Genomic DNA, 15,960 nt, shown 5'->3' with positions numbered 1-15,960 from the left:
TGTTCCCGGAAGCCGTAATCCTACGTCAAAAAAAGTTGACAAGTCCGTAAATGAAAGACCCATTAGAATCGAGCTGTCTTTCCCGTTCCTAAAATTACTGGTTTTGTGGACTCTTGGATCTAATTTCTTTTCGGAATTCGGTTTAGTTAATGCGCTATTATAACACATGCGTATGTGCGTACATTATTTTCAACCTCGTCATCGTTTACATTGTCATCAATATCTACTCGACAATCCGGCACAGAATGAGCCGATCTAACACTCATTGTCCGCTTCCTATTCGTCCCAAATAAATTTTTGTCATCACTATTACTTTCGAAAAACGAACTTTTTAAATCTTTCAATTGTTGAGAAATACTGATTTGAATTCTTCCCATCTTCTGCGCCAGTAATTCATCGAAAGATCTAATTAGTTTCTTCGATGTTCTACTGGACTTCGTTCAGAGAAAGTACAAGCGAAGAGATTCTTTGCATGCAGAGCAACTTATACCTATCTGGATAAATAATCAATTTAATAGAATGTTGAACACAATGTTGTCTACATTTGTACACAATTTCACAGACAAAATATTGTATCTAAAGGACCACAATTCACATACAATCTACCACGTTTGCAATAAAAACAATTCCTGTTCAAAGCGGTTCGCAAAAAGGATGTCATCTAAATGGGTAAACGAAGAATATTCATATTTCACATTATTTATGTATCTTTCTTACATTAAATTCTTTCAATACCGTTGAACAAATTCTATCTTAATCCTTTGGTCGATATATATCGTTTTTTGATGGAAAGTTTTGATTTATATAGTTTTCTTGGATGGTGTCAGATTGTTCGGAATAAGTCCCTAAATAGTTGGAATCATTCACTACACTCTAACGCTTGTAAGGATTCAACACTGACCGATAAAAAGACAGTTTGCAGCGATGTGAACAAAACGTGAAGCGAAAACACTCGATATCTACTTGGAAAACCGGTCTATCTACACGAAAATGTACATTTCTTCTGCTGCTTCGTCACTTGACACTTGTGCTTCACTACACAATCCATAGCCTGCTATGGCTCACCTTAGCATTTGCTGAAAAACTGCTTGCTTTGATCCCATTTTGATGACGATGGACATTTGCGTCCATACATACAATAAAATTGATATTGATAAGACACACACACACACACACACACACATTCAAACACATACGCACAAACACTTAAATCACAAACAGATCGCTACAGCTGCCGGAGCTGCGCCTTTTGACGCGCAGGTTCCGTTTGAACTTCAGGAATGAAGTTAGCAGCAGCTTTGTGCGGTTGGCAAATCGATTCGGCGCTGGCTGCTCCAACCCGGACTTGCTATCGGTGAGGTTGAATCGTTTCGTGGTGTAGTTTTTCTGCTGCTCGTGGCCTTCCTCCACATCTTGCTGCATTTGCTCGAAACGTGCGATGGCAGCCGCCGAGCCGCTCGGTAGCTCGAAACGTTTCCTCCGCAGGGCATTCGTTTCGTTATCCGTCGACCGTTCGTCGTCACTTTCGCCATCTTCGTCGCTCCGATGGAAACCCCCCTGGGTTCTTCTGTGCAGACGTTTGTCCCCACCCAGTTCACACGTGTCGTCGTCATCCTCGGATCCAAACTTCCCGATGCTACTTCGGCGCACTATCCGCCGCATTCGGCTCGCCGCATCCCGTGCCGTTAGTTCCCGCATTGACATGGCCGTTTTCCGGCCCTTGTTGATCGGGCTTTCCTTCTGGGTTGGAGGCTGAGGGATGATCGATCCCGCGATACTGTTCCGCTGCTTGTCCGACAGCCGGTTGATTCGCTGGGGATTAAGCTTCACCTGGGCGACAATCCCAACCAACAGTTCGTCCACGTTGAAGTCCATCCCGCTGGAGGTTTCAATGAATTTGGCACCGATTTCCTTGGCGAGCCGTCGGGCCGCTTGGGTGGGAACCTCCCGCTGCCGTTCCAGGTCGGTTTTGTTGCCGACCAGAATGACCCCGCGCGTGAGCAGCATCTCACCGTCCTTCAGGAAGTGCAGCACCTTTTCGGCCTTTTTGAACGATCCGCGATCCACCACCGAGTAGACCACGACGAAGATGTCGATGTGGTACGTTGAGCAGAATGCCTCTTCCTGTTTTTGGAGGTTTCAATAGAATTAGATCGTGAAATCACAATCGTGGAACGATAAGGTTACTCACCGACATTTCGCAGGCCGGATGATCGATGATCTCCAAATCCGTTTCCTGCCCGTCGAGTAGCACGGAAACCGTTTTCTGGCCGTAGTCGTCATCTACAAATGCAAGAGAACATGAGTAATCGGCTTCATAACTTCACCAAATACTAGATCTCGTTACCCAAGCTCAGATCGTACGCGCAGATGTACTCCGAGGTTGTGAACTGATAGGTGAGCGCTGTTTTCCCAACACCCGACGCCCCCAGCATGGCAACTTTGTAGGCGTTCGACCTATCTTTCGTCTCCTGGTCGTCTGCCTTGCCATCGGCGGACACCATATTTGTTTCCTGGCTCTGTGAACCGCCGCTTTCCTTCCGATCCTTCCCGCCACCGGATCCACCCGAGGTAACCGAGTTGATCGACCGCGAGCGACGGCTTCTACTCTCCAAACAAAGAAAACAATGGTCAAAACCAATTTCAACAGAGAAAGGTAACCCAAACCAACAACCCACCTCATCGAGTCGCCCAGGTTGCAAATCCCGTGCGAAGTGATGCTGAAGCTCCTCAACCGGTAGTACTCGATATCCATATCGGCACAATGGATGGCCGATCGTCTGGTGTCCGCCAGGCGGGGCTGAAACAAGATAAGAGGGCGAATCAATTACGGGACCAGAAGCAATGGCCAACTGTGGGTGCCCAATGGACACGAACCGCTCTTCGACGAATGTGATCCATCGGAATGCAAGTTCGGGCTGCAACTGCTGCTGTGCAGCCACACCACCGCAAACACAACTCACAGTACAGCTGTGCGGGATGCATATCTTGTAGGCGCAAAAATCGAAACAAGAGCAGCGCAGAGGACGGGATGGGATGGGGGGACCGCAACAAAACAGACGGCAACAAATCTATTTTAAAATTCACGCTCGCCACGAGAAACAGTGCCGCTAATCGGCGTTCCGGTGCTGATTTGGGGCGCGATACCAAACACGACCGTTTCCGGTAACAACGAGCGTGTTCGTAGTGAAGAGGGAGAGAGGGTGTCGTACGTGTGAAATTATTTTAATTATTCTGGATAACAATCCGAGGGATTATAACAAAATAAAATCATTACGCGGTCCGAGCATTGCCGGACCCCTGGTACACACTTTGTTTGTCACCTGCGGCACGTGTTTAATTGTTCCCGGGCATCATCGGTGTGGAGCCATCAATCTGGTTTTGATTCCATACTCGGTTCGTCACGGTTCGCGGATACTCGGAAGAAGAAAAGGGAATCTTCTCGAACACGACGTGGGATAATTTTCACGCGAGTAGTTGTGGTGGCGGTGGGCTGCCTGTCACTCATTGTGCCTGGCAGTAACGGGTTCTGACGACGGCATGACGGCACATCGGACACAGAGGGTATGATTAACGTACAGAAGAAAAAACGAAACTCCTCCACCACTGTCAGTTATGTCGTCAGTTTTTCACTTACGGTGTAAACTACTTTCGCATCGGTTGGAAGAGAGGATGAATTGCACGAATACGAAATGCTGACACGGGAACTAATAACTGCGCCTTTCGTTCATGCCCAATCATCAATCTTAACATATTTCAGTTGTAAATGTGTCAACAAGGAGTGTTTCAATCTACAGTGACCGTTTTTTTTGCACATTTGGTCGCATTTTTTTCTTCTTGTCGCAATTCTTGTTCTACACTAAGTAGCGTAAAAAAGTCTACCTACGTTTGGAATCAAAGTGTTCCAATATTGAAAGTTTTTTCAAACTTTTGGGTATTCCAGTTTTGACGTAGGACTACGTCTTTCATTTCTATACCGGGGTGTAAAATCAAAGTTTCAAAAACGAAAGCGTTACGCCGGAGACCGAGATTTTGAGCGTTAATAGCTCTTAAACAACTGAACGAAATGGTATGATAAACACTTCATTTGAAAGATAAAATGTCTACGCGTCATATACTTGTTACTTTTTCATCCAAAAACTTGTTTCAATAGTCTTAAAATTGCTTTCAAAACAGGCTATTGAAATCACCAATCGGTATATAAGCGAGCGCCGCTCGTAAACCCACTCAGTTATGATTGAACAGCGATTGGAGCATGTTGTCGCTGTTGTTGTGAAGCTAATTTCGTTTATCATGAAAACGCTGATGAACGGTGTCACCAAGAGCCTGTTTGTGCACCTAAGGCCAAAAGGGAATCCATCAGGAGGAGAGTGATGCCACGGTTCCGCTTGAAACATCGGAGCAGCCGCCACACACACACACACACACACACACACACACACACATACACGCGGGGAATTCTCGTTGCTATCATCGTTGCTGAAAAATAATCTGCCAGTTCCCCTGCGAATTGAAAAATACATTCATGCGAAAGAATTTATTTTAATGTTTTCTATCCATATAACACTGCAACCAAACACATTTGGTTTTGTTATTTTTCAATCAATCGCAATTAACAGGAAAGCTTCTGAATATTTTTTTTCCCCATCAGTGGAAATTTTCGTATCCAATATTGAATGCATAACATGAAAAACGGAAAATGTTTCACATCGCGAAAATCAAGTCATTTTCGAGCGATTATTTGCTTTCTACTCATATAATGCTGCGACCAAATACATTTCGTTTTGGATTTTTTCAATCAAGTGCGATCAACGTAAGACCACGTCTTTCGGCAATTTATTAGAGGTGCAATGAATCTTTAGGAATTCCCGCTCTACGCGCACTGGCAAACAATGTTTACTCAACAATTTCTCAAACGAGAAATGGGTGTTGTGAGAAAGGATTAGCGAACGCGAAAACGACAAATGGGAGAAAGATATTTGGAGGTTGAAGGAAATTGGCAGAAAACTTCTTCATTCTATCATTCAAATAATGTGATTCATACCACATCGTTTTGCCAGAAAGAGATTATTAATGCTCAAAGGAGGAATCGAGTCCTCCGAGGAAATTACCGAGCGCAAATTAGAGTCGACTATCGATTGCGGCATTCGTACACAAATAATTTTATAATGCAGTTTCACCAAAGTGATTTCTTCGGATATATTCACTACATCATGTCATGTATTTCATATTCTTCATAAGGAAATCCATATCCATGGCACCTATCGGTAACGAATTATTATCGAAACCACGATTTTCGCTAAATGCTCCTTTCAGTTCGGCCTGTAAAAAACTTTTCTGTACTCTAATCCATCAAATTTGGAGCCCTGAAAAGGGCTGTTGATTATATGCTAAGCTAATATAGCACGCTCTCCTCGGATACGATGGGCCAGCTGGATGTCCTTGGGCATGATGTGACGCGTTTTGCATGGATAGCACACAAATTGGTATCTTCGAATAAGCCTCCTGCAGCGTCATAACCGCGGAACTTTGGAAGCGCAAGTCGGTTTTGAAGTCCTGAGCAATTCCACGAACCAAATGCTGCAAAGGTAGCTTGCGGATCAGCAATTCGGTCGATATCTGATAGCGACGAATTTCATGCGAAGTTCCCGGTCGATAGCGATGTGGCTTCTCCACCTATCCTGCTACTGGTGCGCTTATCCGAGCTGACTTCGTGTGCCTTACCACCGAATGACTAACGAGCTGTCTGCGAAAGACTAACGAGCTCGAGTCCTCACGGTGCGAGAGTAGAGTAAGAAATGAACGAAAGCAAAGGAAGCGTCATTTTATAAACCATAAGAGTATAGAATCTAAATCCCACCCTTATTATATTCGTGAGTATACAGTAAGCTTATACAATAAAGAGGATGGGGTTTACATTCGATTCTTTTATGTTTTATAAAATGACACTTCCCTTGCTTTCGTTCATTTCTTACTCTACTCTCGCACCGTGAGGACTCGTTTCATCGGGACTAAGCAGACAGCTCGTTAGTCTTTCGGTGGTAAGGCACCACGAAAGCAGCTCGGATAAGCGCATCAGCCGCAGGAAGCGTGAAGAAGCCACATCGCTATCGACCGGGAACTTTGCGTGAAATTCATCGCTATCGGAAGTCGGCCGAATTGCTGATCCGCAAGCTACCTTTGCAGCATTTGGATCGTGGAATTGCTCAGGACTTCAAAACCGACTTGCGGTTCCAAAGTTCCGCGGCTATGACGCTGCAGGAGGCTTATTCGAAGATACCAATTTGTGTACTATCCATGCAAAACGCGTCACATCATGCCCAAGGACATCCAGCTGGCCCATCGTATCCGAGGAGAGCGTGCTATATTAGCTTAGCATATAATCAACAGCCCTTTTCAGGGCTCCAAATTTGATGGATTAGAGTACAGAAAAGTTTTTTACAGGCCGAACTGAAAGGAGCATTTAGCGAAAATCGTGGTGTCGATGATAATTCGATACCGATAGGTGCCATGGATATGGATTTCATAATGAAAAATATGAAATATATGACATGATGTAGTGAATATATCCCCATATCGAAGAAATCACTTTGATGAAACTGTTTGCCGTTTGTCGTTTTTAATTGTTGGGAAAGGGCATTATTTCTGCTGACTAAATTCCAAGAAAAAATCCATTCCTTCTTTAAGCGTGATTCATTCTGCTTCGGATCAACGGAACAGTATGATAATTATTTCATACAAAAGATAAAATGTCCAAGAGTTATATGATTGCTATTTATTGAGTCGAAAAATTGAAATACTTACGTCTATGCATTATGCTGTACACTACAGACTTTTTTTCTCCGTACCGATTAAGAAGCCGACCGAACTATCGGTCGACAAGTCAGTCTGCAGTCGGCGGGGGCTCTTAATTTCGTTTTTGCAGGCCGAACCGAAAAAATTTCAGTCGAGTTAACTCTTTTTTACAGTAATGCTTTCGAATCCGGACACATTGCATTACATTCAATATCATACCACAGCCATAACATTTTTTTCATGTTGAATTTATGCGATTAATAGTTGCTAATATAGTTACTGATAGTTACTTATCAATCGCATTAATTCAACATGCAGAAAATGTTGTGGCTGCGGTATGGTATTAAATGTAACGCAAAGTGTCCGGATTCAAATACATTACTGTATACTTACTTCGATGTTATTCGTTTCTCTCTCAGGGTAAGCAACGAATATAATAAGGGTGGGGTTTAGATTCTATACTTTTATGGTTTATAAAATGACGCTTCCTTTGCTTTCGTTCATTTCAACCTCCAACATTCTTTGTGTGGACACCGACTGGATAACATCGTTGCTGGACGGGCTGGACGGCGAGGGATCGAGTGCCTTTCTCAAGGCAAGAGGGCGGAGGTGGTAGCGCTGGAGTAAAATAGAGTAGTGTTTTCAAAGGGCCTTTCTCAAGGCTAGAGACGAATGAACTGAAAAAGTTTAAAGTCTCTATAATACAATACCATTACCATTTCGTTCATTTCTTACTCTACTCTCGCACCGTGACGACTCGTTTGTTTGGAACCAAGCAGATAGCTAGTTAGTCTTTCAGTGGTAAGGCACACGAAAACAGCTCGGATAAGCGCACCAGCCGCAGGATAGGTGAAGAAGCCACATCGCTATCGACCGGGAACTTCGCATGAAATTCGTCGCTATCAGATATCGACCGAATTGCTGATCCGCAAGCTACCTTTGCAGCATTTGGTTCGTGGAATTGCTCAGGACTTCAAAACCGACTTGCGCTTCCAAAGTTCCGCGGTTATGACGCTGCAGGAGGCTTATTCGAAGATACCAATTTGTGTACTATCCATGCAAAACGCGTCACATCATGCCCAAGGACATCCAGCTGGCCCATCGTATCCGAGGAGAGCGTGCTATATTAGCTTAGCATATAATCAACAGCCCTTTTCAGGGCTCCAAATTTGATGGATTAGAGTACAGAAAAGTTTTTTACAGGCCGAACTGAAAGGAGCATTTAGCGAAAATCGTGGTGTCGATGATAATTCGATACCGATAGGTGCCATGGATATGGATTTCATAATGAAAAATATGAAATATATGACATGATGTAGTGAATATATCCCCATATCGAAGAAATCACTTTGATGAAACTGTTTGCCGTTTGTCGTTTTTAATTGTTGGGAAAGGGCATTATTTCTGCTGACTAAATTCCAAGAAAAAATCCATTCCTTCTTTAAGCGTGATTCATTCTGCTTCGGATCAACGGAACAGTATGATAATTATTTCATACAAAAGATAAAATGTCCAAGAGTTATATGATTGCTATTTATTGAGTCGAAAAATTGAAATACTTACGTCTATGCATTATGCTGTACACTACAGACTTTTTTTCTCCGTACCGATTAAGAAGCCGACCGAACTATCGGTCGACAAGTCAGTCTGCAGTCGGCGGGGGCTCTTAATTTCGTTTTTGCAGGCCGAACCGAAAAAATTTCAGTCGAGTTAACTCTTTTTTACAGTAATGCTTTCGAATCCGGACACATTGCATTACATTCAATATCATACCACAGCCATAACATTTTTTTCATGTTGAATTTATGCGATTAATAGTTGCTAATATAGTTACTGATAGTTACTTATCAATCGCATTAATTCAACATGCAGAAAATGTTGTGGCTGCGGTATGGTATTAAATGTAACGCAAAGTGTCCGGATTCAAATACATTACTGTATACTTACTTCGATGTTATTCGTTTCTCTCTCAGGGTAAGCAACGAATATAATAAGGGTGGGGTTTAGATTCTATACTTTTATGGTTTATAAAATGACGCTTCCTTTGCTTTCGTTCATTTCAACCTCCAACATTCTTTGTGTGGACACCGACTGGATAACATCGTTGCTGGACGGGCTGGACGGCGAGGGATCGAGTGCCTTTCTCAAGGCAAGAGGGCGGAGGTGGTAGCGCTGGAGTAAAATAGAGTAGTGTTTTCAAAGGGCCTTTCTCAAGGCTAGAGACGAATGAACTGAAAAAGTTTAAAGTCTCTATAATACAATACCATTACCATTTCGTTCATTTCTTACTCTACTCTCGCACCGTGACGACTCGTTTGTTTGGAACCAAGCAGATAGCTAGTTAGTCTTTCAGTGGTAAGGCACACGAAAACAGCTCGGATAAGCGCACCAGCCGCAGGATAGGTGAAGAAGCCACATCGCTATCGACCGGGAACTTCGCGTGAAATTCATCGCTATCGGAAGTCGACCGAATTGCTGATCCGCAAGCTACCTTTGCAGCTTTTGGTTCGTGGAATTGCTCAGGACTTCAAAACCGACTTGCGCTTCCAAAGTTCCGCGGTTATGACGCTGCAGGAGGCTTATTCGAAGATACAAATTTGTGTGCTATCCACGCAAAACGGGTCACATCATGCCCAAGGACATTCAGCTGGCCCATCGAATCCAAGGAGAGGGTGCTATATTAGTTTAGCATATAATCATCGACCCTTTTCAGGGCTCCAAATTTGATGGATTAGAGTTTAGAAAAGTTTTTTGCAGGCCAAACTGAAACGAGAATTTTCGTTTGGATGCCATACAGCATCGAGAAAATTCCGGAAAGATCTAATCGTTGTTGAAAAATAATCTGCCAGTTCCCTGGGAATTGAAGAATACATCCATGCGAAAGAGTTTATTTTAATGTTTTCTAATTATATGGCGAACACAGCGACCAAATACATTTGATTTCGTAATTTTTCAATCAAGTGTAATTAGCTGGAAAGCTTCTGAAGATTATTCTTTCCCATCAGTAGAATATTTTCGTATTCAATATTGGATGCATAACATGAAAAACGGAAAATGTTTCGTATCGCGAAAATTATATAATTTTCAATCGATTATTGCTCAGTCGCCGAAATTTTCATACTCAGAGAGTTCATTCTCCTCTAGTTTGCCTTCCAAATTGCCATCGTAAACCACACCTTCTCTCGATTCAATCACGCACGAAAAGCATACTGAAATGATATTCTGGTGGTAAAACCCATTCATTTTTCGTGAGGCGTCGTGCACAAATTACGTAACGCGATAAGGGGGGAGGGGTTAGATGTTGCGTTACTTTCTGTTTATTAGAGATAGGAAATTGCGTTACGAAAGGGGGGGGAGGTTCAAAATCCGGATTTTTGCGATACGTAATTTGTGCACGACGCCTGAGGACATCGACAAGACAACATCGTTACTGAACGAGCTGAACGGCGAGGGATCGAGGTATTCATTACCTGGCTTGACCTGACCTGAAATGCAATCAGTTTGTTTTAACTGTGAGGGAGCGCAGAAAAGCCGATGCTGATACTCTCGTCACCAAGAGAGTATCAGCATCGAAATACGGTTCCTCGGGAAGACATAGAAGCAGCCGCCACACACACACATACACGCGCGCACTCTTTTCGTTTGCTGGTTATCGAGAGGAAACCTGGAAAGAAATGATCGTTGCTGAAAAATAATCTGCCAGTTCCCCTTGGAATTGAAAATTACATTCAAGCGAGTTTATTTTAATGTTTTCTATCCATATAATACTGCGACCACATACATTTGGTTTTGTGATTTGTCAATCAAGTGCAGTTAGCAGGAAAGCTTCTGAAGATTATTCTTCAGAACAAGGTTTTTTGTATCCAATATTGGATGCATAAAACCTTGAGTCTCCAACGTAACACTCTCGTTTTTGAAGTCACCCAAATATTTATTTATTCATTCATTCAGGATGGATTTAGATTCAACTTCAAACAAATGATCTCTAAATCAACGATAGTCCTACGTCACCCTTGCGGTTATACCATAGATATAACCCACTTCCTGTTTTTTTGACGTAGGACTACGTCTTACATTAAGGGTGCCAAATCAGAAAACAGGTCACGTTTTTATGAAATAAAGTTAACGTTAATAACTTTTTTTTTGTGCGAACGGATTTTAACGATTTGCAATATCATACTAAATGTATAGGTTTGTCGCTCGTTAACCCGTTCAATACGGCAGTGTGCTCCGTCAAAGTGTTACCGCTGCGCCGAAAAGTATGCACATCGCGCTGGGGTGATCGATGTGCAGACTTTCATGTCGTCTAATGACGACGCTCGTATCGAAAATGTTAAAGGAATAATTTTATTCGACCAAGATTTGAACTCATCACGAGTGTCCGTTAAATGATTAAAAAATCTAATTAATCCACCTAGAAGTGATACTATGCTTTTCAGCTGTATAAACGGACAGACCCACAACTACTATGCTTTTGGTTCCAGTCAGCTTTTAATCAGCCCACCTTTGGAGATTTGATTTTCGGCATTTCTTAGGAATAGATCAATGAGGTACATATAGAGGTGGAGCAGTAGGCGAAGTGTATCTGTATTGGCAAGCAAAATATCGTGTCGTAATTATTTGCATTCAATATGGAACGTATATGGAAGAAACAAAACAATGTACTCACGGTTGCATGATAATTTGAGCCAAAATTCTCATGGAATCATTCAACTGATTGTTTTGACGTAGGACTACGTCTTTCATTTCTATACCGGGGTGTAAAATCAAAGTTTCAAAAACGAAAGCGTTACGCCGGAGACCGAGATTTTGAGCGTTAATAGCTCCTAAATAACTGAACGAAATGGTATGATAAACACTTCATTCGAAAGATAAAATGTCTACGCGCTATATACTTGTTACTTTTCCATCCAAAAACTTATTTCAATCGCCTTAAAATTACTTTCAAAACAGGCAATTGAAATCACCAATCGGTATATAAGCGAGCGCCGCTCGTAAACCCACTCAGTTATAATTGAACAGCGATTGGAGCATGTTGTCGCTGTTGTGATGAAGCTAACTTCGTTTATCATGAAAGCGCTGATGCACGGTGTCACCAAGAGCCTGTTTGTGCACCTTAGGCCAAAAGGGAATCCATCAGTAGGAGAGTGATGACACGGTTCCGCTTGAAACATCGGAGCAGCCGCCACCCACACATACACGCGCGGAACCCTCGTTGCTATCATCGTTGCTATCATCGTTGCTGAAAAATAATCTACCAGTTCCCCTTGGAATTGAAAATTACATTCAAGCGAAAGAGTTTATTTTAATGTTTTCTATCCATACAACACTGCAACCAAATACATTTGGTTTTGTGATTTTCAATCAATCGCAATTGACAGGAAAGCTTCTGAATATTATTTACATTTATACTTTTACATTTTTTTATATTTTATACTTTTATGGTTTATTATATCACGCTTCCTTTGCTTTCGTTCATTTCTTACTCTACTCTCTTACTCTACAGACAGCTCGTTAGTCTTTCGGTGGTAAGGCACCACGAAAGCAGCTCGGATAAGCGCACCAGTCGCAGGAAGTGTGTTAAAAAGCCACATTGCTATCGACCGGGAACTTTGCGTGAAATTCGTCGCTATCAGAAGTCGACCGAATTGCTGATCCGCAAGCTAGCTTTGAAGCATTTGGTTCGTGGAATTGCTCAGGACTTCAAAACCGACTTGCGCTTCAAAAATTCCGCGGTTATGATGCTGCAGGAAGCCTATTCGAAGATACTAATTTGTGTGCTATCCACGCAAAACGCGTCACATCATGCCCAAGGACATCCAGCTGGCCCGTCGAATCCAAGGAGAGCGTGCTATATGAGCTTAGCATATAATCAACGGCCCTTTTCAGGGCTCCAAATTTGATGGATTAGAGTTCAGAAAAGTCTTTTACAGGCCAAACTGAAAGGAGTATTTTCGTTTGGATGCCATTCAGCATCGAGAAAATTCCGGAAAGATCTAATCGTTGCTGAAAAATAATCTGCCAATTCCCGGGAATTGAAAAATACATTCATGCGAAAGAGTTTATTTTAATGTTTTCTAACCATATAACACTGCGACCAAATATTTTTCAATCAAATGCTATTAACAGGTGGTTATCGAGTTAGTATTAACCACTGGTGGGCTTCGAGTATCGAGGAAAATCTGGAAACCTCTAGTCGTTTTTTTTTATCCCATTTATTTATTTAAGGCTCATTAGCATTTTAGCTGTAACAGAGCCGAATTTTAATCGTGTACATGTCACATGGTTATCATATCTATAATTAGCACATTACACTGTTGCCATTCGCCAGTATTCCTTCTAAACCATTACATATGGTACATTCACACAGTAGCCATTTAGGCGTAAGAGTATTCTTTCTGTTCTTCCATTATCCAGTTGGACCACCGGACAGCAGAGACAGTTGATTGATCATTGTTGAGTTATTTATAGAACAGCAGCCCGATGTGTCTTGCAGAGCAGAGCAGTTGTATGGATGAATCGATCTTATTTCGACCGTGGATCGATCTCCATCGCTGATGATTGTTGCGTGGACGTAGCTATTCTGTAACAACACAAAGATGGTCAATGAGGGCCCTGAGTTTTGAACTCACGATCGATCGCTTACTAAGCGAACGCGCAACCAATGTGGCTCGAAGACCCCCATCTCTAGTCGTTGTTGAATGCGAAAGAGTTTTTTGACGTAGGATTACGTCTTTCGGGAACATGTTGGGGTACAAATTGAAAATCGAAAATCGAGCGCACCGTGAAAATTGTCCAATTTCAAGTGCTTATTGATCAGTCATTTCATGATGGATTAATGAGATTTTTGCGTCAATCAATTTCGGTAGTCCATAACAATTTTTTACAATGCATAAAATAGTATATGTCATGAAACTAACTATCGAACAATTGAAAAATCTCAACCCTTATCTTAACGGAAATATCTACTTCTGATTGGTCGAAATCTACGACACATGCGGCGAGTCCCTAACAGAGACATCAAAACCAAGCTACCTGGGGGAAATCGACATTGCAGATACATGAAAGTAGGGGGAGCTTTTTTCCCACTGACATGTATTCCCTAACAGAGATTTCAAATCCAAGGTGTCTTAGGGTAATCAGCATGTAAATACCCTCGTGGCCGATAGTTTAACTAACGACGTGCACAAATGAATAGTGCTCATTGTAACTAGCGTGGACATTGCTGATTGCATACGTGCTGGCGAATAAGTTGGGAGCGATGAACGAGTTTTTGTTATTTTCGTTCCAATAAGAATCTTTCGATGGGTTGATTGAAGAATGATGTTTCAATGAACTGAATAGAGCTTATGCTTGATAGAATTGAATAAAATTTAAATTTGGAATTTTTATGTTGGTTGTTTCGTGAAATTTCATATCAATGACCGATCATGTATTGTAAAATTTTTAGCACAACTGTAAGAGTAAAATTGTATATGGTAGCTATTGTGTTAAAATGACTTGAAATATGAAACGATTTTTTTTTCTCCCGGGGAAAGTTCATGCGACGAGCAAAATTGGAAAAATGAAGGAATATTCGAAAAAGTGATTTCACATATGCTCTACATATCGTATTGGGTGCTGTTAGCCTAATTGAAATTTGCATTGAGGCAAGTAGCATCGTGTTCCGTTGGGTTTAAAGCGAAAAGGAAATGGGTTGTATAAACACTCAGAAAATAAAAGAAAATAAATGAAATTACCTTTTCCATTCAAATATATTTTCTGTATACTAAAGTAACACTTCATTTCTGGTGAGAAAACTTGTGTTCGATAATGATAATTATCTTATATTACATTGATGAGCTTTTTTTTCTTAATTCCATCTATACATAACATAGGAGACATCTCGTCCAGGACCACAGAGGGCGGCTTTAGTACGTGATACGCACCTTCTAATAACTAATCACCATCTTTCTAGCATCATCACTCGGTTATGGACACTGGTGGAGTGAACAAACAATACCTAACAACCAGATAAAACGGACCCAAATCATTATCGAAGAGTTTAACAATGTAATTCTTCAAACATATCAAAAATCAGCATGCAGCAGATAGCCTAACGGAATCCTACGTCAACTATGCGGTCGTGTCTTGGACACAACCCTCCTGTGACTTTTTAAAAATATTTTCTAACATATAACGCTGGGACCAAATACATTTGGTTCTGTGATTATTCAATCAAGTTAGCATTAACCACTGGTGATGGACTTCGAGAAGAATCCGGAAAGATGTCATCGTTACTGCAAAATAATCTGCCAGTTTCCTTAGAATTGAAAATTACATTCAAGCGGAAGAGTTTATTTTAATGTTTTCTATCCACATAGTACTGCTGCGATCGAATACAATCGGTTTTGTGATTTTTCAATCAAGTGTAATTAATTAGCAGGAAAGCTTCTGAAGATTATTCTCCCCCATCAGTAGAATATTTTCGTATCGAATACAGTTTGCGCGCGCAATGGAAAATGTTTCGCATCGCGAAAATCATATAATTTTCAATTAATTATTGCTCAGTCGCCGAAAGTTTCAAACTCAAAGAGTTCATTTCCCTCTAGTTTGCCTTCCAAATTGCCATCGTAAAACACACCTTCTTTCGATTCAGTCACGGACAAAAAGCATACTTAAGCGATATTCTGGTGGTGAAACGCATTCATTTTTCGTGAGGACTTCGACAAGACAACATCGTTGCTGAACGAGTTGAACGAGCTGGACGAGCTGGATGGTGAGGGATCAAGCGATTCATTACCTGTCCTGACCTAACCTGAAACGCATTCAGTTTGTTTGTCACTGTGACGGAGCGCAGAAAAGCCGATCCATCAGAAAGAGAAGACAAGACGACCGAGAGAATACCAGCATCGAAAATTGGTTCCGCTTGAGACATCGGAGTAACCGCCACACACACACATACACGCGCGCAACTTTTTACGCTTGCTGGTTATCGAGAAGAATTCGGAAAGAAGTGATCGTTGCTGCAAAATAATCTGCTAGTTCCCCTTGGAATTGTAAATTACATTCAAGCGAAAGAGTTTATTTTAACGTTTTCTATCCATATAATACTGCGACCAAATACAATTGGTTTTGTGATTTTTCAATCAAGTGCAATTAACAGATGGTTATCGAGTTAGCATT

General features: G+C 41.7%; 1 protein-coding gene across 1 annotated transcript in view; it reads right to left on the bottom strand.

The window, feature by feature from the left end:
- Positions 1-683: 683 nt before the first annotated feature.
- The window catches only part of LOC129763302 (serine-rich adhesin for platelets), a 312,933-nt gene continuing 297,656 nt past the window's right edge, over positions 684-15,960 (bottom strand). Inside the window, exons 7-10 of the mRNA XM_055762235.1 lie at positions 2,679-2,800; positions 2,348-2,604; positions 2,192-2,283; positions 684-2,124 (exon numbers count right to left, since the gene is read on the bottom strand). Coding sequence (XP_055618210.1) covers positions 1,207-2,124; positions 2,192-2,283; positions 2,348-2,604; positions 2,679-2,800 — 1,389 coding nt within the window. The 3' untranslated portion in view covers positions 684-1,206. The remainder of the gene's footprint in view (positions 2,125-2,191; positions 2,284-2,347; positions 2,605-2,678; positions 2,801-15,960) is intronic.

The sequence above is a fragment of the Toxorhynchites rutilus genome, chromosome 1 (assembly GCF_029784135.1).
Source record: "Toxorhynchites rutilus septentrionalis strain SRP chromosome 1, ASM2978413v1, whole genome shotgun sequence".
Classification (NCBI taxonomy): Eukaryota; Metazoa; Arthropoda; class Insecta; order Diptera; family Culicidae; genus Toxorhynchites; species Toxorhynchites rutilus.
This window is presented reverse-complemented; position numbering and strand designations above follow the sequence as displayed.